This window comes from Erpetoichthys calabaricus, chromosome 4, assembly GCF_900747795.2.
Source record: "Erpetoichthys calabaricus chromosome 4, fErpCal1.3, whole genome shotgun sequence".
Classification (NCBI taxonomy): domain Eukaryota; kingdom Metazoa; phylum Chordata; class Cladistia; order Polypteriformes; family Polypteridae; genus Erpetoichthys; species Erpetoichthys calabaricus.
In genome coordinates, this window is record NC_041397.2 from 137,105,500 (window position 1) to 137,131,119 (window position 25,620).

General features: G+C 38.5%; 1 protein-coding gene across 3 annotated transcripts in view; it reads left to right on the forward strand.

Annotated features, from left to right (window-relative positions):
- Nucleotides 1-25,620, forward strand: part of LOC114650293 (acrosin-binding protein-like) — a 40,056-nt gene that overhangs the window by 3,052 nt on the left and 11,384 nt on the right. For 2 of the 3 annotated variants that reach the window (XR_003715983.2, XM_028799837.2), the window contains exons 1-2: nt 19,752-20,108; nt 20,489-20,583. The exons of the other annotated variant lie outside the window; for it this stretch is intronic. Coding sequence is in view for 1 of the 2 variants with exons in the window: in XM_028799837.2 (XP_028655670.2) it covers nt 20,036-20,108; nt 20,489-20,583 (168 nt within the window). In the remaining variant the exon portion in view is untranslated. Of the gene's footprint in view, nt 1-19,751; nt 20,109-20,488; nt 20,584-25,620 lie in introns of those variants that run through there. 3 annotated transcript variants of the gene reach the window in all.

Genomic DNA, 25,620 nt, shown 5'->3' on the forward strand with positions numbered 1-25,620 from the left:
TCAGTAATGTTGATCTGCTCAGGTCCACCAAACATTTTGACAGCACTCTTAAAAAAGAAAATCAACAGTTTTGGAAATGTCTGCCATGGCAGAATGAGCACCATGGAATTAAATCATCTTCTTCTTTCGGCTGCTCCCGTTAGGGGTTGCCACTACGGATCATCTTCTTCCATATCTTGCTGTCCTCTGCATCTTGTTCTGTTACATCCATTACCTGCATGTCCTCTCTCACCACATCCATAAACCTTTGCTTAGGCCTTCCTCTTTTCCTCTTCCCTGGCAGCTCTATCCTTAGCATCCTTCTCCCAATATACCCAGCATCTCTCCTCTGCACATGTCCAAACCAACGCAATCTCCCCTCTCTGACTTTGTCTCCCAACCGTCCAACTTGAGCTGACCCTCTAATGTACTCATTTCTAATCCTATCTATCCTCGTCACACCCAGTGCAAATCTTAGCATCTTTAACTCTGCTACCTCCAGCTTTGTCTCCTGATTTCTGGTCAGTGCAACCGTCTCCAACCCATATAGCATAGCAGGTCTCACTACCGTCCTGTAGACCTTCCCTTTCACTCTTGCTGACACCCATCTGTCACAAATTACTCCTGACACTCTTCTCCACCCTGCCTGCACTCTCTTTTTCACCTCTCTTCCACAATCCCCATTACTCTATACTGTTGATACCAAGTATTTAAACTCATCCACCTTCGCCAACTCTACTCCCTGCATCCTCACCATTCCACTGACCTTCCTCTCATTTACACACATGTATTCTGTCTTGTTCCTACTGACCTTCATTCCTGTCCTCTCTAGAGCATATCTCCACCGCTCCAGGGTGTCCTCAACCTGCTCCCTACGATCGCTACAGATCACAATGTCATCAGCAAACATCATAGTCCACGGGGACTTCTGTCTAATCTCGTCTGTCAACCTGTCCATCACCAGTGCAAATAAAAAAGGGTTCAGAGCCGATCCCTGATGTAATCCCACCTCCACCTTGAATGCATCCGTCACTCCTACCGCAGACCTCACCACTGTCACACTTCCCTCGTACATATCCTGTACAACTCTTATGTACTTGTCTGCCACTTCCGACTTCCTCATACAATACCACAGCTCCTTTTGAGGCACCCTGTCATATGCTTTCTCCAGGTCCACAAAGACGCAATGCAACTCCTTCTGGCCTTCTCTAAACTTCTCCATCAACATCCTCAGGGCAAACATTGCATCTGTGGTGCTCTTTCTTGGCATGAAACCATACTGCTGCTCACTAATCATCACCTCACTTCTTAACCTAGCTTCCACTACTCTTTCCCATACATTCATGCTGTGGCTCATCAATTTTATTCCCCTGTAGTTACTGCAGTCCTGCACATCCCCCTTATTCTTAAATATCGGCACCAGTACACTTCTTCTCTACTCCTCAGGCATCCTCTCACTTTCCAAGATTCCATTAAACAATCTGGTTAAAAACTCCACTGCCATTTCTCCTAAACACCTCCATACTTCCATAGGTATGTCATCTGGACCAACGGCCTTTACATTTTTCATCCTCTTCATAGCTGTCCTTACTTCCTCCTTGCTAATCCGTTGCACTTTCTGATTCACTATCTCCACATCATCCAACCTCTTCTCTCTGTCGTTCTTTTCATTCATCAGCCTCTCAAAGTACTCTTTCCATTTGCTCAACACACTCTCCTCGCTTGTGAGTATGTTTCCATCTTTATCCTTTATCACCCTATCCTGCTGCACATCTTTCCCAGCTCGGTCCCTCTGTCTAGCCAATCAGTACAGGTCATATTCTCCCTCCTTAGTGTCCAACTTGCATTTAAAGCTGCAAGTTAATCTAGTTGGCATGTTTTTCAGATGTGGGAAAAAGCTCAAGTAGTTGGAAAGACACCAGCCAAATATTGGTAAGATGTGCAAACTCACACATAGTTTAGAGACTAAAGCCAGAATCTGGACCCAGTCTCCCACAAATATAAGGCCAAAGTAACTTCCCCTGCACCCCTAGAGATTTTTTGTTTAAACTATTATTATATACTTCTTATTCCACATCTGGAATGCAATGTGCATTAATGACCGTAAAGAGAACAACAACAGGGATTTTGGCGAGTATGTTGATAACTCTTAAAATAATCTCTTTAGTGAGACCACAGAGGCACTTTTGGAAACAATACAATTAAATTTCAAACAAATGTTGAATTTTTGTAGATATGTATCTGTACTATAGATAAATTTAAGTATTTAGCTAGCAATATAAGTAAAAGCAGCTGTGGATACTTTAAGTCTCACTTAAAAAAGACTAATTCAGCAGCAATTGATAATACCATGTAAGTAGTTGAAATGGTCTGTTAATATTAAAGCCATTTCTTATATACCCTTCCTTTAACCACTTTCCTAACTGAAATCATATGTTAAATAATTTTGTCACTTCTGTAGGTTTTGTTGAATAGTCTTCCGTCTGCTTCATTAAATAGCTTCCATATATTGCTAAAGGACAAAGTCAATAATGCTTTTCAAACGGTGGCATTTCCATCACATCAGAAGGATACCTTTAAAAAGAAAACAGAACTCAGTGGTACGAAGTGTATTGCTGTAAAATGAATGATCATAAAACAAAAAAGATAATCAGTATTAAGTAAAATATTATTTTGGTCGCAGGCAACAAAAGAACCTCAAAGGCACTTGATTATAGTGGGTCAGTTCTGAGTAGGCTATTTTATTATTGTTAAAAAAGCGATTTAGCTGCAGTTTTATGCTGCATTTTTTGCAGTTTCAACCATACCTGCATAAAAATTCAAATGAAAAATTCAGTAAATAGTGTACGGCAAATCAATTTGAATCAACATTAAACTAATTTTTATACAAATTTTTGGCAATAGGGTGAATGGAAATAATCAGTTTGCTAGTTTAATGCGTTACTCCGCTATATTTAGAGTACATATTCAGTTTTAAGGGTTAATTAACTGCTACTTAATAATGTAATTAATGCGGGTTTGCTATGTTATGTGTGAACACAAATGATTAGTTTGAATTATTAATTAATGTGCCAGATATCGAGGTTCTAAGTAGACCTTTCCGCCATTCTGACGTAATAAAGAACAGCCCATGATATCGAAGTGACGTAAAGGATTATATCATTTGAAGAACTGGTATTGATGCAAGAAGGTGTGATGAAGAGATTGTGGCCCCTGATTGCGGTTGTTGGTGAGTTAATTTCATAAAACCGCACGTTCATGGCGACACCTCAGTCAAGCCCGAGCCTACGCTGACTATTCTCGGTTGGGCATTAACGGAGCATAAGTGGCTTTACGTTAATTATCTCGCATAGAAGTAGCCTACAGTATGTGACACAAAAATATAACACTTGACGCGATCAGATGTATTAGGTTAAAGCTTCGGCTTATTTCTACCCCGAATGGAATAAGCAATTTCCTATCCGTTGATTTTCGTGTTCCTTAAAGTTATGAGGGACCAGTTGGCGAGCTTCAGCCAATCTCAGTGCCCCTTCACTCGCAAACAGTCACCCTTGTATCCAGGTTAGATTCACCAACATCAGTTAATTTAAATACGTAGAAGGGCGTGATGATAAACCTCTTGGGCCAGATCTTTGAGTTGGATCAGATTCGGCTCCCGCTGTAAATCACCAGACGAGATTCGTCTAAGTCGCTGCATCAGAGACGTATACAATGAGACCATTGTTATTCTGTTATTGGATTCTTTGCTGTAAACAAATTTAGTGATTTATAAAATATAAATACAAAATTCAAACATTTTAAAATTAGCCAAAATCGCCTGTCATGGATCTAAATAAATGAAAGTTCTTTCTGGATCCTTCATGCGGATGTGAAGAAGAACCACTCTGGCACCTTTATTTTCAAGAGTGCAAACAGTGTCCCCTTGTGTTCAGAATAAGAATGATCACATAGTATGAATTAAAGTTACATTTAAAGTGAATGATGTTACTTGTGGTTTTATATACTGTACTTTCTTTGCAATTAGTCTCGTCAACAAAACTCATTCTTGCAAGTCATTAATCCTTTAAACAAACACAACGCGTCTATGTTTCTTTATCTTAACTGAGCATTGAAAGTTGCCGTGTGGTGTGAATCAAAGTAACCTTGCCTTTTATCATTGTGGCTTGCATTCCACTGGAGTATTGCTGTGCCCGTGTACTCTGTTTTCTTCTTCATTTATTTTTCGCATATATCTGTTTCACCAGTCTGTCAGAATTTACATTTTCTCATCAATAATAACGGTAGTTTTTACTGTGAAGCCCTGGTTCATCTACGCAGCAGCAGACACGAGGTATCAACTCAGGTCAATTTTTGGGGAGGCCAACTGAGGTGGTTGGCCAGGGTGCAGAGCTTGATTGCAAGGCTATAACTCTGCAGCCCTCCTGGAGCTCCAAGTAGGTGGAACGTACAGCTATGTGTGCCAATAGAGTTCCTTGCCAACCTTTACTTTTTTATTGTGCACGGAACGAACCAAACACTTACCTTTTCCCCCAATCCTTCTCCTTCTCCAGACCAAACTAATACATTTACCTTGTCCAAGGAAGAAAGCAGTCAATTGAGAAATCACAAACAACTGAACTGAATTCTATTTAATAACAAAATTATTTGTCTCTATACTTTAAATGCATTACATCGATCTATTATCTATAACATCTAAAATATATCTCTTAACCAGGGTCATCTTACCAGCATCACAGGCCCCTGGGCAAAGCAGTGCACTGTTTTGATAGCAGAATAGAAACATACATAGGCATCAGAAACATTGGTGGGCCCCGGTCAGTGCCCATACATTAAGATGGCCCAGCTCTTAACATTATTTCAAAAGCACCAAAGTATAGAGAGAGAGATCAACTGAATTGAATATGATCTCCATTTAAAAGGAATCGGCAGGAATATGGATTATGAGAATTTAGTAAGAGAGTCTGCTACATTGAAAAGAAAGTTACCAAAGCTACATTTTGAAAATAATCTGTGATTCTTCCTAATAATAGCTGTTACATTGTAAGTGACTAATGATATTCTAGATAATTATCTAACAACATTTCATTGTATAATGCGTTTTAAAAAAATGGCAATTTCCGATTATTTCTACTGCAGAGTTGTATGTCTTTCTGAAAATACAATTAAGCCCTTATTTTTCATAATGGGGTGCACCAGTATTTGCAGAGTTGTTCTCGGCCCTGCAGCCCTCCTGAGACAGCAGTATAAAGCGGCCTTGGACTGAACTGCCAGCCATTACTTGACACCATCATGGACATCAGTGGACGTTTTGGACCCTGAACTCCTTGTACGGATGTGGGTTGACCGAGACTCCTGAGTTAATTCATTTACACTCAAAAACGATTATTGGGATATGCTGCCATTACCTGGTTAGCTCAAGTTGATTTAACTTAAAGCAATTATAATTGCCGGCATTACATACATTATCTGTTGTTATTATGGCTGACTTAAATATCTCTAATTTCTAATTAACTGCTTAAAATTACTTGAAATAATAAGTGTTCAAGTATGACTCTTGGATTATGGCTGCCATTACACACCAGTCTTAATTTGATGCAACTTCTTTTTAGGCTTTTCTTGTAATTTTGATTGTTTTTGTATGAACATTGGTGAACATTTGAGTTTGATGGATGGGTTGTGATTTCTGTGTTTTTTTTTTTTTTTTAAAACGGTATCTCCAATTTTAAATCGGTTCTTAGTGAAAAGTGAATTATTTGCTCAACATTGTCTACTTCTTAGTGAATTTTCTTAAGATTGTCAGATTAAAGATGCATCTTTTGTCTGCAAAATGTCCCAAAAAGTTCCAGGCATATCTTAGACAGTCAAAGCCTGTACGTAAATGTGAGTTTTCTGTAGTTGCACAAGGGTCTCTGGTCTGATTGTCCCACGTCCTACATCATTAAAAATTAACGGGGTTGTTGGGTGAGGCTTGATTGAGAGTGGAATTGGAAGTAAATCAAAGGGTAGTTTTAACTTCTGCTTAGTCAGCTTTTCTTTATAATTTAAGCACCTTGAATTAAGAGGATAAGTCAGATATGGCATTCATAGTTACAATCAAGTAAGAAGTTACCACAATCCAATCAGACCTAAAAAGAACCAATTGACTCGCAAGAGCTGTGATATTAATAAAGAGGCAATGTGGATGATGGAAGGGACAGCTAGCAATAACAATTGCATCACCATTTAAAAACATAAAAATCTTTGCTTTCTTTCCTTAACCCATTCTTCAGATATACCGCAGCAACAGCAGGTACTTCAGGTAGTACTATATACTATAACAATATGCAACTTCTTTATAATAATAATAATAATTCTTTTTATTTATATAGCACTTTTCTCACTACTCAAAGCGCTCTCCACGTGGGGAGGACCTGAGACGTGAACCCAAGATCTCCTTACTGTGAGGCAGCAACACTATTTATTTTTTGAAATTTTTGGAAAGTTTTAAACATTAAGGATTCTCCCTGTAAGTTACTGACTCTAGTCATATGTTAATAATTTTCATCTTCATGTTTTTGTTTTACTGTGATGCCATTTTGTTTGTTTGTGGGCACCACCATTTTGTGGTGCCATTGCCAAAACATGTTCAGTTGTTGAGGGCAGTGATCCAGAAGTCACATCGCAACTCCTTGCAAGCCAGCATGCCACTCTCATTAGCATGTGAGATTGTGGATTGGTAATAAAATGCGTGCTTGAGTCTATTGAATGGTTTATGGTTTAAGAAACATAGCAAGCATTATTTCAGTAGGTGGTTTCCTACAGTTTTGGCTTCTTTTTTTCTTGATCTTCTGATGTTGACTTCTGTTGTGTTTAAGGCTACAATCCAGCAAGTTTTCCTTTAACCTAAATTTCACTGCCTATTACAGTGTTGGGCAAAATAAAAATAAGCAGCAAAATGACAGCCAAAATTAATAACTAAGTTATAGTAAAACTTTAAATAACCAAAATAATACTCATAATAAGTCCATTATGAAAATGAAAAATTCGTACTTGAGCTTCTGTATACAGGCTTTGCACCCCAGGAACCAACTTACCTGAACTATTCTATAACATTTTAGTATTGCTTACCACTGTGATGCTGATCTTTCTGATTATAAAATAGGTCATTATGATAGCAGTTGATGAGAAGAACTCATAACTAATTGTAGAATTACGATATTTAAGGGTTCCTCTGTAGTGCCTCTTTCTCTTGGACGATTTGGTTCAAAAACTAATCAGCACATTGTCATCTCATAACAGGCTTACGTTTCGAGTTTGGTATTTTTCCATCTTGCTGTTTTAGCTCCAGACTGTCCTCAACACACTGTGACACAGTCACACACATAGTAGACAGACACGTACCCATCATCCAGATATCGATGTTTTCAGTATCCGGGGACCCTAAAACTTTGAGATCCATCAAAAACCGGAGATTGAACTTTTTGATGAATCAAAAGCTTTCGTTCCTCCCCCATAGACAATAGGTTATGGTGGGGGAGGGCACAAAGCAAAAATAAACCACAGCAGCGTGACATGTAGTGCTGCTTATAAAGTGTTAACATCAGTAATGTCATGCAGTGTGACTTACAGGAACTACTCCCCTAAAAAACAGAATGTCACATCATGTCAGTGGAGGCACAAAAAGATGGTCCCCACAAAAACAATATGGGATACAGCAAATACAAAAAATGTAAATTGCATTAAAGAAAATACACAGAGATAATAACAATAAATTCAGATTCTAAGAGGTCCAACCCCCATAAAACTATATTCAAATTTTTAAAAAAAAATTGTAATCTAAATTTTTTTTTTTGCCAAATTGTAGCAGTCTGTAACCACACTTTTGGCCTGCCCATAAAGAGGAAGCTCTCCGTGGTTTGGACCTTATGTGTCTTCTGCCTTTTGCTGACTTTCTGATCAAGAGCAAGTCACTTAAGCCGCCGATGCACTAGTTGTTATACAGTATACAGACATAAATACAACTGTATTATGGCTCTGAGGCTGTAAAACACCATGAGATTGTTCTTACTTTAGAAAGTCACAACAACAAATGAAAATGCTGTAATTTGAGTATGTAGTGCCCATTGCATAAATTATAAAGCTAGAAAATTGCAGTTCTTACTAAAACATTCAGTGTATAATATTTGTTTAAAATTCTTCCATAGGCAAAAGATGAAAAATCGGTCACATGTTTTGAAACCATTTCAAGAAGAGTAAAAATAGACTGATTGGTTGACACATGATGTTAGCCATCCATTGGCCCCTTTCAGGATCACATTTTAGTTGACAACTGATCAGTGTTACCACCTCATGGATCCACTGTCTTGGGATCAAAACCTGCAGCCAGTTGCTGTCTTTATGTCAGTACATGGTTCCATATGTGTGTGACCTTTGCCTAGGTACTCAGTTTTTTCTACAACATCCCAGAGATAAGTTATTAAAGGTTATTTGGTGATTCTAATAGACCCAGTCAGTGTGTGAGAATGAGTGGTGTAAAGACCCTAGTTCTGTATTTTTTTTTTTTATTTAAACATTTTATTGCCTGTGCAATCGGAAGGTTGCCATTTCGAATCCCATCAACTCCAGAAGTAACTCTACTCTGTTAGGCACTTGAGCCAGGCCTTTGACCTGAAACTGCTTCATTCTGGGTATGGCGTTAATCTGTATTCAGCCCTGCAAGCGGGTCCTACAACTTGCTGGGAGAACTTGGGGGTTGGTGGCAGGAGTGGCACTCCAGCCACCGTTAAAAAAAAATAAAAAACCTTGCACTGTTTCAGTGTGGTGCTGAGGTGTCACTCGTTATACATGGCTGCACTCGGATCCCAATCCAGTTGGTTCGTCATGTGGTGGGTGTGGCAATGCGCTGTATTCAGAACATTGAAACACTCTAGACGAGAACAGGCCATTCAGCCCAACAAAGCTCGCCAGTCCTATCCACTTATTTCTTCCAAAAAAACATCAAGTTGAGTTTTGAAAGTCCATAAAGTCTTACTGTCTATCACACTACTTGGTAGCTTATTCCAAGTGTCTATCGTTCTTTGTGTAAAGAAAAACTTTCTAATGTTTGTGTGAAATTTACCTTTTAAGAAGTTTCTAACTTTGTCCCTGTGTTCTTGATGAACTCATTTTAAAAGAAGTCTCGATCCACTGTACTAATTCCCGTCATAATTTTAAACACTTCAGTCATCTCACCTCTTAATATTCTTTTGCTTAAACTGTATAGGCTCAGCATTTAGAATTAGCCTAGTCATTCTTCTCTGGACCTTTTCTAGCGCTGTTATGTCCTTTTTGTAGCCTGGAGACCAAAACTGCACAGAGTACTCAAGATGAGGCCTCACCAGTGCATTATAAAAGGTTGAGCATAACCTTCTTGGACGTACTCCACACACCGTGCTATATAACCTACTATTCTGTTAGCCTTCTTTATGGCTTCTGAACACTGTCGGGAAGTCGATAGCTTAGAGTCCACTATAACTCCTAAATCCTTCTCATAAAGGTGTACTTTCGATTTTCTGACTGACCATTGTGTATTCAAACCTAACATTTTTATTTCCTATGTGTAATACTTTACATTTACTTACATTAAATTTCATCTGCCACAAATCTGCCCAAGCCTGTATGCTGTCCAAGTCCCTCTGTAATGATATAACGGATTCCAAATTATCTGCTAATCCATCTATCTTGGTATCATCTGCAAACTTAACCAGCGTATTACTTATATTTCTATCTAAAGCATTTATATATATTAAAAATAGCAGCCGCCCTAGCACAGACCCCTGTGGAACACCACTCTTAACATCACACAATTCTGATGAGGTTCCTCGCACCATCACCCTCTGCTTCCTGTGTCTGAGCCAATTCTACACCCATCTAGACCCAATTCTACACCCATTTATAGGGCAGAGTGGTGGCTCTGAGGCTAAGGAGTTGCACTGGTATCCCGAAAGTTGCCGGTTCGAATCCCCGTCACTGCCAAAAAGGCCACTGCTCTGCTGGGCCCTTGAGCAAGGCCCTTAACCTGTAACTGCTCCAGGGGCGCTGTACAATGGCTGACCCTGCGCTCTGACCCCAAGGGGTATGCGAAAACTACCAAATTCCTAATACAAGAAATTGTATAAAGCGAAATAAAGAACAAAAAAAAAAAACAAATCTAATAACATCACCCTGAACTCCCACTTCTTTTAATTTGATGCCCAACCTCTCATGTGGCACCTTATCAAATGCTTTCTGAAAGTCCAGATAAATAATATATGCTCCACTTTGATCGTATCCTTTTATTGCCTCCTCATAGAATTCCAGCATGTTAGTAAAACACAACCTCCCTCTTCTGAACCCATGCTGACTGTTCAGAATAACTCCTTTCCTAACCAGGTGTTGCTCAATCTTATCCTTAACTAGCAAAATACCCATGCTTCGCAGCGGAGAAGTAGTGTGTTAAAGAGGTTATGAAAAAGTAAAGGAAACATTTTAAAAATAACGTAACATGATTGTCAATGTAATTGTGTTGTCATTGTTATGAGTGCTGCTGTCATATATATATATATATATATACACACATATATATCACATATATTATATATACATATATACACATATTATATATATATACATATACTGTATATACTGTATATATACAGTAATCCCTCCTCCATTGCGGGGGTTGCATTCCAGAGCCACCCGCGAAATAAGAAAATCCGCGAAGTAGAAACCATATGTTTATATGCTTATTTTTATATTCTCATGCTTGGGTCACAGATTTGCGCAGAAACACAGGAGGTTGTAGAGAGACAGGAACGTTATTCAAACACTGCAAACAAACATTTGTCTCTTTTTCAAAAGTTTAAACTGTGCTCCATGACAAGACAGAGATGACAGTTCTGTCTCACAATTAAAAGAATGCAAATATATTTTCCTCTTCAAAGGAGTGCGCATCAGGAGCAGAGACAGAGTCAGAGAGATAGAGAAAAGCAAACAAATCAATAGGGCTGTTTGGCTGTTAAGTATGTGAAGCACCGCGGCACAAAGCTGTTGAAGGCGGCAGCTCACACCCCCTCCGTCAGGAGCAGGGAGAGAGAGAGAGAGAGAGAGAGAGAGACAGTTTGTTTTTCAATCAAAAATCAATACGTGCCCTTCGAGCTTTTAAGTATGCGAAGCACCGTGCAGCATGTCGTTTCAGGAAGCAGCTGCACAAAAGATAGCAACGTGAAGATAATCTTTCAGTATTTTTAGACGAGCGTCCGTATCGTCTAGGTGTGCAAACAGCCCCCCTGCTCAATCCCCCTACGTCAGGATCAGAGAAAGTCAGCGCAAGAGAGAGAGAAAAGTAAGCCGGGTAGCTTCTCAGCCATCTGCCAATAGCGTCCCTTGTATGAAATCAACTGGGCAAACCAACTGAGGAAGCATGTACCAGAAATTAAAAGACCCATTGTCTGCAGAAATCCGTGAACCAGCAAAAAATCCGCGATATATATTTAAATATGCTTACATATAAAATCCGCGATGGAGTGAAGCCGCGAAAGGCGAAGCGCGATATAGCGAGGGATTACCGTATATACACATATATTATATACACATATTATATATATATATATATATATATATATATATATATATATATATATACACATACATACATATACACACATACATGCACTTGCAATAACATAAAAATCAATATAAACAACATTAACATCATTATCATATGAGAATATGAAGTAATATATAAGAAGCACATTTCATATAAATATAAATTATTAAACAGTAAAATCTTCTATAATTTGCTACCGTGGCTATTCGTTTGTCTGTCCAGGATTTTAAATCACCTGTAGCTCGCAAACCGTTTCACCTATTGACTTGAAATCACATATAGTACGTCACGTCTACTATCCGCTTTATGGGTGATGATTGTATTACTCTTTTTATCTTTATTTTATTTTATTGTAGAATCAACTCCTATCTGCGCACACCAGGGCGGCCGTGGGTGGATGCGTATGGTGTATTCACTCCATGTTATCGTGCATTGCGCTGTCACTGGTATTTTGATAAAAGAATTTGAACAACATATAAGAAGCATATAAATTATTAAACAGTAAAATATTAACATTTAAGAAGTAAAGTTACATTGAGTACTACTGCAGTGCCTTCGGGTATACCTCATTCTTTGTTTGACCATTAAATGCTTAAATGTATACATTTTTTGGTGTACCTACCCGAGAACACGCGACATATAACCGACCGTGGGAGAAGCATGGATTTTAAACACGCATTGAGTTCATCTGCTGGTCTCCCTCGTGGAATAACTGGTAATGTTTGACTAAAATCTACAGCGAGTAAAACGACATTACCTCCTATTTTTTTTTTTTTTTTACGATCTCTGAGATCTTGCTTTTTTCGGTTCAAGGCTTCATAAGCTCTTTTATGTTCCATGGTGTACTTATCCCAAACCATCATCTTTGAATGTTGCAAGACTTTCGCCTTGTATGTAGATCAGGGTAATTACATTCATTGCATTCCTAGTCTGAATCACAATCTGATTGTATGGGTGGTTACCTGGCAGGTAACGCTTATGCTTGGTCATCAAGTTGTCTAACATCCGCCACGTTCCCTCTTTTAATTGCGAGATGCAGATATATATAGCCAAATTCTCACGCTTCGTTGCGGCGAAGTACTGCTTTTAATTTTTTATTAAGAAGAAAAGAAAACCTTTTTAAACAGATCGAAAATATACCAATAACAATTTGTTAAGGATCTGTTTTTTTGTGAACCTCCCTTTTCACAGCTGTCGCACTACGGTGTGTGTTTCGTTTATTTGACAGTATGTAGATCGTGGTAATTACATTCATGGCATTCGTTTTCTGAATCACAATCTGATTGTATGGGTGGTTACCTGCCAGGTTACGCTTGTGGTTGGTCAGCAAGTCGCCTTACGTCCGCCACGTGCCCTCTTTCTGTTCCCAGAAGCAGATCATAGAATGGTTTTAATAGTTTACTTTCAAATAATGCAAAGAGTATGCGACACGTGTTTCTCCCTAATTCTGGGCTCATCAGGCGTACACACTCACTGCATCCCCTCTCGGGAATCGAATCTCTATCGTCAGCGCCAGAGTTGAAGCCCCTAACGTTGCGGTCAGCAAGTCGGTTAACATCCGCCATGTGCCGTCTTTCAATTGCGAGAAGCAGATCATAGAATGGTTGAAATTGTTTACTTTCAAATTATGCAAAGAGTACGCAACACGTGTTTCACCCTAATTCTGTGCTCTTCATGCGTACACACTCATTGCATCCCCTCTCGGGAATCGAATCTCGAACGTCAACGCCAGAAGTGAAGCCCCTAATGTTGCGCTACGGCGTGTGGTTCATTTATACCTCGTGTCTTCACATTAAACTTTTATCTCGCGAATATGTTATTGCAATCCGCAGCGGGAGCGTTTCTATAAACTTAATTTAAACTTACGTTTTACACCCTGCTTTGTTTCCCTTATGAAGATGCTTGTATGCTTCACTCGATCGCTTCTTATTGTTTCGCTCCCTTCTCAATTGTTTAATGAATTTTTTGTTCTTCGCTGTTTGCGGTTCTTCCTTCATTTCTCCCTACTGCGTTCACAGTCTTTTCACGTGATTACGTGGGAGGCGTGATGACGTGACACTCAACTCCACCTCCCACGGCCATCGAGCTGCCGTCCATTACAGTATATTGTCAAAAAAGAGGTTCCAGTTATGACCATTACTTGTTGAATTTTGAAATGAAACCTGCCTAACCTTTGTAAGTAAGCTGTAAGGAATGAGCCTGCCAAATTTCAGCCTTCTACCTACACGAGAAGTTGGACAATTAGTGATGAGTGAGTCAGTCAGTCAGTCAGTGAGTGAGTGAGTTAGTGAGGGCTTTGCCTTTTATTAGTATAGATAATTCCTTCCATTAATTTTCTTGTGATGCATGTTAAGCTTACTGGCCTATAGTTGCTTGGATCTGCCCTGTCACCCTTTTATATAATGAGATATTTGCCATTTTCCAGTCCTCTGGAATCTCTCCAGTGCGCATTGACTTCCTAAAAATATGTGTCAAGAGTTTAAATATGTACTCACTAGCCTCCTTAAGAACTTGAGGATAAATATTATCTGGTCCTGGTGATTTGTTTGATTTGATCTTATTTAATCTGAGCAGCACTTCTCCCTCTACAATTTCCAAATCCCTCAGTACCTCCTTAGTAGTCCCTGTTACCTCTGGGAGGTTATCCACTTGCTCACTTGTAAACACCTCAGAAAAATGTAAGTTTAGGGCATCCGCTATTTCATTGTTTGTATCTTTTAATTCCCCTTTACTATTTCTGATGCACTTGACCTCCTCCTTGACTGTTCTTTTACTACTAAAATACTGAAAGAATCTCTTAGGGTCTTGTTTCGCCTTATCTGCTATATTCCTCTCCGAATGTCTTTTAGCCTCTTTGATATCTTTCTTAATTGTTGCCCTCACGTTCTCAGATGCTCTACGATTTACTTTGCAGTCATTAGTCTTATATGCCTTATACAGCTGTTTTTTTCCTTTGCAACTTCTTTTTTAAATCTTTATTAATCCACAGTGGAGTTTTTTAAAATTTCCTATTAATTCCAAATTTAGGTATGTATCTGTCCTGCATTACAAGTAAAACATTTTTAAACCTGTTCCACTGCTCCTCGACTGTCTCCACACTTAAAAGCTTATCCCAGTGTATCCTACTTAGACATTGTCGCATCTGGTCAAAAGTAGCCCTACCAAAGTTCAACTTAACAATTTTAGTCATTGCATCTGCACTCTTACAAAACACTGAGAACTGTATTATATTATGGTCACTTGACACTAGTGGTTCAATCACCTCTACACCCTCAATTCTATCCTGATTATTACAAAATACTAAATCCAGACAGGCTTTACCCCGTATTGGTACTTTAACATGCTGTGTTAAAAAACGGTCACTGATTACTTCTAAAAACTCCTGCTCTTGTGCTCCTCCATCTGCAAGGTTATCCCAGTTAATATTTGGATAATTAAAGTCCCCCATGACTATAATATCTCCCTGTAAACTCGCCTTTTTGATATTACTAAAAAGATGTGTGTTGAAATTACTGTCTGAATTGGGTGGTCTATAACACACTCCTAAAATAAGACCTCTTTCCCTAATATTTTCCAGGCGAAGCCACATGTCCTCACTCATGTCGCTCATCATCCAACTGAAGAGGACTTGCATTTAAATTCTGTTTGGCATAAATAGCAACCCCACCTCCTTTTCTGTTCTGTCTATCCTTCCTAAAAAATTTGTATCCCTCTATGTTACACTCATCCCCATCTTTGTTATTTAGCCAGGTTTCCGTTATTGCTATAATATCATAATTATGCTCTACTACATACAACTCCAACTCACTTACCTTATTTTTGATACTTCTAGCATTAAGGCAAGCTGTTTTTAATGCGTTATGCTATTTTTAATGTGTTACTCCTTCATTTAAATGTTTGCTTAGAATTTACATTTCTACTGTCGCAGGTGGCTGGGGGGGCGACCCGACCGGGATGCCCCAGAGGACCGGAAGAGGGCTTACGCCTCCCCCAGACCACGTGGAGGCGATCGCCCTGGCGGCTATGGGGACCACGGGTACAGAGCTTTGAAGCTCAACCCTGTAGGGTCCATGGTCACCGCCAGGGGGCGCCCCAATGCCTTGGGAGCCCTGGACCTCAGCACTTCTGTCACACACAAGTGCTGGGGGGAAGATGATCGGGGACACCCGGAATGTTTCCCGGTGCGCGGTGCGCAGCCGGCACTTCTGCCACACTGGGAAGTTCCGGTGGAAGATTGTCGGGAGGCACCTGGAGTACATCCGGGTGACTAAAAAAGGGGCCGCCTCCCTCCATTCAGGGGCTTGAATCGGGTGGAAGAAGGATGAGGTCTTGGAGGAGGCAAGGAGGCGGCCTGAAGAAGGAAAGGCATTTGTGTAGTGGCCAGGACTTTTGGGGACTTTGGGGTTGTGTGGCACTTTTGTAAATATGGAGCACTTGAATCAATGTGTCTGCCTGTGTGTCTGGGCCATCATCCACACTACGCATTTTTATTTCTACACCATTGTTTGTTCCTCCATGCATAGATCTAAACCTGGCCTGTCCTAAACTCCCTGTCCCCCCATTCCCTAGTTTAAACAATCTTTGACTAGCCTTCACATACACCTCCCCAATACATTGGTGCCCCTCCAGTTCAGATGTAACCCGTCACGGTGAAACAGGTCCCATCTGTTCCAAAAGGAGTCCTAATGCCCCATAAACCTATACCCTTCTGCCCTGCACCAAGATTTGAGCCACGCGTTAAGCCTTCTAATCTCCTCAATCTTACCTGGACTGGCACGTGGCACAGGCAGAACTTCAGAGAAAACTACCTTGTCAGTTCTGCTCCACAGCTTGGCACCTAACTCTTTGAATTTGGATCGCAGAACTGACAGACTACCCTTATGTATGTCATTTGTTCCAACATGGACAATGACGACTGGATCCACCCCCACTCTGGCCAAGAGTCTATCCACCCTTCCAGGGAGGTCTCCCACTTGTGCACCCAGAAGGCAACACAGTGCGAGACTCTCTCTCTCTGGAGCACACCTGTGCTTCAATCCCCCTAATGACTGAGTCCCCAACTATCACTACCTCTCTCTTTTTGGGAACTGGTTTTGGGGTGGCCTGTGGGGGCTCCTCATCCCTGCCTACCACCTCAGAATTATCAGAGACACCGTCCAGCGCCGCAAGGACCTGATAAGGGTTTGACACTTTTAATTCTGAGGTTGATGCCCCCAGACAGTGTGCACCATTTACCTTAAGTCTTGTGACCATGACCCACCTATTTCTACCTGTCTGGTCTGGAATCTCCTCCCGCACCACCTTGGGGGTGCACATGCTCCCAATCCCACTCTCTTTGCCTGTGCTTAGATAGATAGATAGATAGATAGATAGTTCACATTTCATCTTTTATTCTCCACTTCCATGCATTTTTTGATTGTTATAAATTTGTAAATGACTCTGAGGTGCTGTGGCCACCTTAAAAAATTTACAGAGTTCTCTTGACTACTACTGGTTGTGACATTAGCTTGATTTTCAGTTTAAAGTTTATGCCCCAAGATATCCTCTTTACAACTAAATGCTTCCATAACTTATCAGATAAATCTTTGCTATTGTTTAGTGAGATTTTACCTTCAGGAATCACTTGTATATTCTAAATATCATTTATTATTTTGGACTTTGGCATTCTCTAAGAAATTGGCCGTTTTTAGTTGTAACTATTTAATTCCTTATTTAATTCATTTATATTTTCTGCTTTTGTTGCTTTGCTAATTTTGATTTCTTAACCATACTTCATTACCTTTTTCATTCTCACTCTTGCTATTAATTTCCTTTCTGAACATTACATTTCTTAATTTAGATATTTTATTGTTATCTTTCTTAATCGTCATTTTAAAGTAGCTGACTGGAATGGGATGGTGATGTTTTATACTCTGCTGTTTGGGTTACTTCATAACAATTGGGGCTTGCTGTGGTTGATGCCTACCTTGTCCACAAAGCTACCAGGATGGACTCTGAATATAATACTAAGTTAGATTACATAGGACTGACAATATTATACTGCATGTTAAATACTTGTGATGCAGAGAAGTTTACATGGCTGATACACGTACAGTAAACTTAAAAGATGTTATTTCTATTAATTCATTTTGTGCAGATTTTTGACATATGTGACAGCCAAAAATACTGCACAGAATGATATTTTTTCTTTGAAAAGTTTTGAAGTATTCAGTTTTGATATCTAATCTGACCCGAGTGGCAAAGTACAAGGTATGACAATTTAATTCCCAGAATGAACCTATAGAAAACATGTTTGCACATCTGTGCAGTAGCGGCTATTGTCACCTTTAAAGTAGTCTCCTTCTACAGCAGTGCTTCCCAAACTTGGTCCTGGTGACCCCCTGTGGCTACAGGTTTTTGTTCCAACTAGATTCCTAATCAGTGACAATAACTGATAACACTGAGCTAATTTAATTAGCTGGTATTTTTTTTCTTTTATTCTATATTCAGAAAAGTGCAGCAGCATAATTTTTACATCTATAAAACATTTAGAAATATTTCTGGTTTTGATATATTTGTAAAAACTTAACTCTCTTTTGTGGATTTCATTATATTTTGCCCTCTGTGCAGTTTTACTCCTTCGTTGTATCTTATTAATGACAATTAAAAACGAGCAGAGCAGACACGCAGGCAAACAACACTGAATAATCAAAGGCTGCAAGTACTTTAGCATCAGACCCACTAATTAGTAAATAATGGATTAAATAAACAATTAGAACACTTTGAAAACTAGAATGAAAATCAGGATGCAAATATTGTTAAAAAGAATAAAAAATACATTATTCCCATATAACAGCTTCGAACATTTTAATATATATTTTTTTTTATATACCAAACTTAATTTTCTAATTTCTATATTGTTCTCAAAACATGGAACTTGGCAAAACAAAACAGTTCACTTAATTAGCCCAGTAGTCCAATTAAAAACAGAAGCTGGGTGGAACACAAACCTGCAGCCACAGTGGGTCTCCAGAACCGAGTTTGGGAAGCACAGTTCTACAGCCATGCAATTAGTTAGACAACGTAATCATTGCTGAAAACATACCTGGAACTGTTTTTCTGAAATACCATTAAGTTCCTTTGTCACGTTACACTGGATGACAGACCTATGTGAATATCTTTGTCTTTTCATGACAGTTTTTATTTTTGGGAAGACCTAAAAATCACAAGGGGATAAGTCAGGTGAAATAGGTTGGATGATCCAGTGTGGTAATTGATTTTTTCGATAGGAAGTTGCAAACATGGAGCACATCATGGATTGGAATAATATCATGATAAATGGTCCACTTGTCAAGCCACATTTCAGTTTTTTTCTCTTCTAACAGAATTCCTTAACCTTTTTAGCACTTCTAAATAGCAGTGTTGGTTAACTGTTTATCTCTGTTCAGTGAACTCATGATAGACCATGCCTTTGTGATTGGGTTGACACTACATGGCAATTGCGTTGTCACAACTCATATATATATCTTCTCATGACTTGACAGTGGTCAGCTGCTAAACTAGAGTTTATTATTGGATTGGAATTTATTTATAACTCCGCATGCCCAGTTAGTTGGTTATGTAGCAAGATCTTAAGTGACACTTCGTTTGATCTTAAACGGTCAATTACTAGGACTGAAAAGTAGCCCACTAACAGGAGTTCAACACGTGGTTAAATTACATTTGGACTTCACCCTAATCCCAACTGCAGTGAATTTAGCTGCTAATCTTAGTCCACACCACCATAAACCCTTTCTCAACTACCTTAAACCTAAAGTAAAAAGTAACAACAGATGTGGACCAACTTAAACCTATACTCTTAGTCATACCTGAAGTTAACTATGGATGGCATTAAAAGAATTACCCCCAGCACTACCTGGTACAAACTCAGAATTTGCAACCATCTATTGGATTGGACTTCTCACTTAAACAGTCAAACCACAATTGTTGTTAATTTTGAATTGTATTAATGTGTGTGTTAAGAAAAGTGTAATTTATTAATAAGGAAAGTAAATGACAATCTTTGCTAGGAGAACTGAATTGGTGAAAAGTCTAGAGGAACATTTTTTTTCAATTTTGTTTGACTTTACTAATAAATAGTAATAAAGAATCATAATTAACATGTCATGATCTGTCACCTCTCAATATTTCAGATCAATAAGCTAGTAAATAAAGTTAACTAATTTAAGTTTTGTTAAGAAAAATGGCAAGTTTGGCATTCCATTCCTCTTTGAATATCTAATTCAATAAATGAAAGCGAAACTGTAATTGAGGAATATTTTTTGTTTAGTTTGTGTTCAGGCCACCCCAGTTCCTCCCCAGGACTCCTGGACCCAGTCGACATTAGGGTTACCACTCACAGCTTTGGAATACGTGGAATTCTTTAAACATCAGGTGCCAGAGAACCGAACACAGAAAGCTTGTGGGGTACGAATGAAATATGGCTGTGAGAACCCGATGATTCAGGAACTTGATAATCTTGAAAATAATAATTTGATCCCAACAGGTGAGTGCTCCAGGCTCAAAGGAAGAGGTGGGAAGATGTTTCAAATGACTCTTAGTAACAAAAGGAGAATAGTTTTTAGAAGAAGGTGATTCACGTGTTGGTGGTTCTAAGAACAATGGAGAGATGAAGGACTATGAATTGAGACCAATTTCTGAAAAGTGACTGTACTAGCAGAAGAGACAGAAATTGTAGTCCAGTATCACTCTAGTTAATTTACCAACATTTAAAGAGTTTATTGAATTTTGTTAATCAGTACCTCTAAAGCCTAATCTCCCCATCCTGTCAGAAAGCATTACAAAGGTGAATCACTAAGAGAATTTGAGATACACTGAACTGGACTTGTGAATGTTTGTGTAAACAACTTCTCAATGTCTCCTTAGGACCAATCTGCACCACGGTGAAAAATCAGCCCATCTTTCCAAACTTCTGTTCCTTTGCAAGGTACAGGTGTAAGAACAGAGTTTACTTTGACATGGTGAGAAATGTCAGCTTTATATCATTGAAAATCTATAACAGAGTCAACTTGCTATAGTCATGAATTGTTTACAAATTACATTTCTGTCACTTTCTTTTTGTTTTTTTCTAAACTTTTTGATCCAAATCTTTGGTTTTAGAACATTGGGATTTAAAGTGTTGCATCTTTTATTTAAATACATTTTATTTAACATAGCTTAATCATTTTTGCAATGTGTTTTTTCATTGCTGTGTTGTTTATAGCAGGCACTTTCATTTTGTGACAAAGTTGTAATTGACCCAGAAGTGTGTGTGTGGCCAGTGACATCATAGCTTTAGAAGTATAAAGGTCATGACATTCACTTCCTAATCATCCCATTTAACTGAGAAATAACAAAAATATTTAGCATGTGTTTATTTAATCAGTGCTACTAGCAAAACAAACCCTGCTCTATGTATTTTTTGATAGCGATTTAGAGGGTTGATTTTTGGCATTACGACAGTCATGGTCATGAATCTTTGCTTGTTTTTGGCTCACACCTCTTCTTCTGGTTTCTAATTTAAAAATGTTCTGTTAACCCTTCAGTGGCAGAATAACCATGTAAAGAGAATGTAATATATCAGAAATATATTACTAATGAACTTAGAAGTGCATAGTGTCATATTTTCAAGATTTTATAATGTGGAGAAATTATTTTACTGTTTATTTTGCATGTTTTGTTTTGTTTTGGAATTATTCATTTTCCTATATTGCTTTTAAATATTGAATAATTTAATCTTGGTCACTGCCATTTTGTGCCTGTTCTGATTGTCATGCGAGTATTATAGATGACAATGTGGTGACCAGAAGTTGTTACACATGATATTACCAAGTGGTCACTATAAAAGATGGTGGTGTACTAAAACCAACATTGAAATTTCTGGATAAATTCAGAGTAAATCACATGCATTAGCTTCTGAAATATCTTGAGATTAGGATTTCTGGCTGTTTTTGGGCCTTGGTGTTTTAGTTTTGAGTGGATCTTCTGGCTTTTTAACTGTGCTCTCTCACTTTCTCCTGGTCCAGAAATACCTATGTGCCATATTTTGATCTGCTGTTTCCAGCAGTTAGTACGTAAAGTGAATTTTGCAAGTTATAAAATCCTGAAATCATAATACATACTTAAGAGTTGCTGTTATCACATAATATCTAGTAGATATTATTAGTTGCACTAACCTCATCTACTGAACCATAATCTTGCTTTATTCTCTTTAAAGAGAGCAATCTTCCATCGCAAAGCAACATAATCCTGAGAAATGTTTTACACTACATGGCTGGTACTAGGAAAATCGCACGAAAGGTGGTTTATAAAATCATGTTTGATAAAAACAGACCCAACAAATAAAAAAGCTATAAGCAGTACTCTACTTATCTTTATAGATGTGGATATTGTAGAAGCAGCTTATATACTTTCCAGTACCTATATTAATACTTACTTGCTAGTCTCTGTTTTGTTCTCTGGCCACACTTCTTTCCTGGCAGTGAGTCTTTGTCCTTTTACTTTGCAACTCTGAGCTGATACTTCCCTGGCAAGGAGCAGATACATTCTTCATTAATTCAGGGAGGAATAGACATTTCTTTCAAAAGGGAAAGGGACAACGCAAAGCAAAAGAGTAGTCAGGACAAGCAGAGGTAGTTTAACATAAGCATGCAATATCAAAAGGGCAAAATGGACTTGAAGCCAGGTACACAACATCAGTCAAATCCAAATGCAAATCATTGAAAATAAATTTTCAGAGAAACCAGTCTTCTTATGCCAGAAAAAGGGTCTCTCCTTTTTGTATGAATAAAGTGCAGTCACTGAACACATTCCTTGCCCCTCAGTAAGATGCCCACCAAAACGATATGACTATGCCCCAGTGACATCATAAGCCCTGGCATTGCCAGATTTCATAAACCCCTTTTCTTTAATGGTGACACCTGATCACATCACCAACAGATGACTGTTAGTCTTTAATTTTTGTTTTGGAAACAAGGATTTTAAATTTCCACGTACGTGTTAACTAGTTCTTAGGCACTAGTCCGTAGAAGACAGACTGAAGGAATCTAACTTTTTCATCTTTCATCTTAAACAAACGGAGATTAAGGGGACACATGATTGAAGTGTTTAAAACTGTGAATGGAATTAGTACAGTGGATCCCAGATGTTACTTTAAAATAAATTATCTGTCAAGAACACAGAGACACAGTTGGAAACTTAGGCAGATTTATAAGAAATGTTAGTTCTTTGCATGAAGAAAACCTTCCTATCGACACATAAAATACCAAGTAATATAGTGAAGAATAGAACATCAGGGACCTTATAACCTTGGTTTGATGTAATTTTAGACAATCTAAGTGAATAGGATGGGCTAAATAGCTTCTTTTCATCACGGCTGTTCTAATGTCTAGAACTGAGATTTTTACCATTTCTTCTGTTTCATTATTTTTGGTTTTGACTTTCATTTTGGCTTTGTTACACAGAGTTTCTTCATTGAATTCTTTTTTTCCTTCCATCAGCCGTTTATCTTAATTTTGATAACTTATAGTCAATTATACGTTTTCTGTTCCTAAACTTCTTGTTCAGTTAAATGTTTCCTTTTTATGCTTTATTGGTTGTTATTGTTTAGCTAATCATTTTATTTAGTGTTTATTATTATTTTCAAATAATAAAGCTGATACATTAATTAATGTTTAAGGCTTGGCCTTCTCATTAAAGGGTAATAGTCATTTCCTAACTGTAAAATAAATAAATCATAAAAAAGGAAAAAAAAATATAAGGATTAATTTCATCATTTCATGTCTTCAGCTGAGACTGCTATCACCCACACTCTTTGTGGTTGCAAAATACTAAAGAACATTACCACATGCAACAGGCCTCTTGTCCTCAGCATAAAGACTGCATGTCTGTGGGGAAATGCTGTTAAATCTTCTGTTGACACTCCTCATTTCAGGTAGCCCGTTTCTCTCTTCCCTTGCCTAAAGCTATCTATTTTGAGCCAATATCAAGTTACGCATCTTTTAGTCAAAGGTTCGTCAAACTTGCTGACCACAGCTGAAATTTGAACAATAGAAAATTGCTGTATATGTCACAAATAAGAGACTAAGCATGAACCTTCCAGCCAATAGTATGCTGCCTAAGTGAGCTGTACAAAGGTTTAGAAGGTAATGGTGTGTTAAGTTGCAACCTCTGCCTTTTTTATTTCTTTTTTCAATTGACATGAGACACCAGACAGAAAAGCTTGTCTTATGTGTTTGCCAGGTCTAAATTACCCACATTCCTTATTCCTCATTGCTGCATTCTGTGTACTGTATTTCTGGATGAGCATGCATTGGTTGTCAGCACTCATGCACTTAGAGCCCACCACTACAACTAAGATCAAATTTAGGCCTGTTTGATTTTGTTGGGCCAAGTCGTGGTCGACTGGGAATGAGTTGTTGGGCATGTCATACTAGGCGACCAATGTTAATGGAAGCACGCCATCGACTAGCTTTGACTTGCTAAGATTATATAAATGAGGTCCATGTCTGAGTGTACAGTGTACGGACCGGCCACAATATTGAGAACACAGAAACCTTGTATCAGCTGCTTAATGCTTAAGGTTTACCAGAACATCTCACACATCCACAGGTGACAGCATAGCTGTTAGTAACAGCTGACGTCTGTCTTCTGAGTGAACAGAATGTGATATAGTATCTTGTTCAATTCCATCATTGTCTTTCAATACATTTCCCAAGAGAAAAGTTCATAATGTTTTATTCACAAAACGTAAAACCTTCTTAAAACTTACTGAATTATTCTTTTCCAATTGATTTGTAAAAGGAAAATTCAGTGGGTGCCTGGGTGTGAGGCAGGCGCCCAGTCTGCACAATCCACAACATTTCAATGGGATTAAATCATGGCTTTGATTGGCTAGTCCATAACATTCCATTTCTTGTTTCTGATACTGTGAGTGCTGTGCAGAGTGGAGGCAGAACATCAGCATTTTTCACAGCTGATTCTGGGTTCGTCAAGGGTGTGTTCTTACTCCTACTCTGTTTCAACGTTTCAATGAGATTTAAATCAGGGCTTTGACTAGGCCAGTCCACAAAATTTCATTTCTTGTTTCTGAGACATTCCTTGGTGGATTGCAAGTGTACTTCAGATCATTATTGTACTTCAACTTTTAGTCAGATGTCTTCAAGATTACTTTGCTATGATGCAGAATTAAAGGTTGACTTGATCACTGCAAGGCTAAGCTGCCCAAACCCTGATGTAGCAAAGCAATCCCAAATCATAACATTTCCATCATCACACTTTATAGCTGGTATGAGGATCTTCTTTCTGAAATGTTGGGTTTGGTTTGACCCAAACTTGTCTACTGTGGCTCTGGCCACTCATTTATCTTTTATCCATCTGTCCAGAGCACATCGTTTCAGAAGGTCTGATCTTTGCCTGCATGTTCAACAGCAAACTGTAGTCTTGCTCTAATATTCTTTTTGGACAGCAAGGGCTTTTTCCTGACACACCTCACATGTACAGTATATCAAATTTGTGCAATCTCTTTCTGATTATAAATGCATGCCCTAAGACACCAACTTTTGCAAAACTTGCCTGCAGGTCCCACAATTAAATTTTGGGGTTCTTGGAGACTTCTTATTGTATCAAGCAGTCAGCACTTAGGCCGAATTTGCTGGTCTGACCAATCCTTCCAACACTTGTAGATGATTTTCCTTACAAAGGAATAATTGATTTTAAACAATTTAGCAATCTTTTTAAATTGCCTACTAGACTAAACATCCACAGCTCTCTTGATCTTGGCACGATGACACCACACACATCAATAGCAAAGAGAACACCTGACCCTAGATATCTGTGCTACATGCTTCTTACCTAATCTGGAACACCTGATTTTATTTTTATGGATTTGAAATGGTGATAAATGTAGGGGCTTACCTTTTCCATTTGACAAATCTGCATTTTTATTAATTTAGATTATAAGAATGAATATAACATGCCAGCATAAATACAGCATATCCAGAAAAGCTGCAGTATTAATA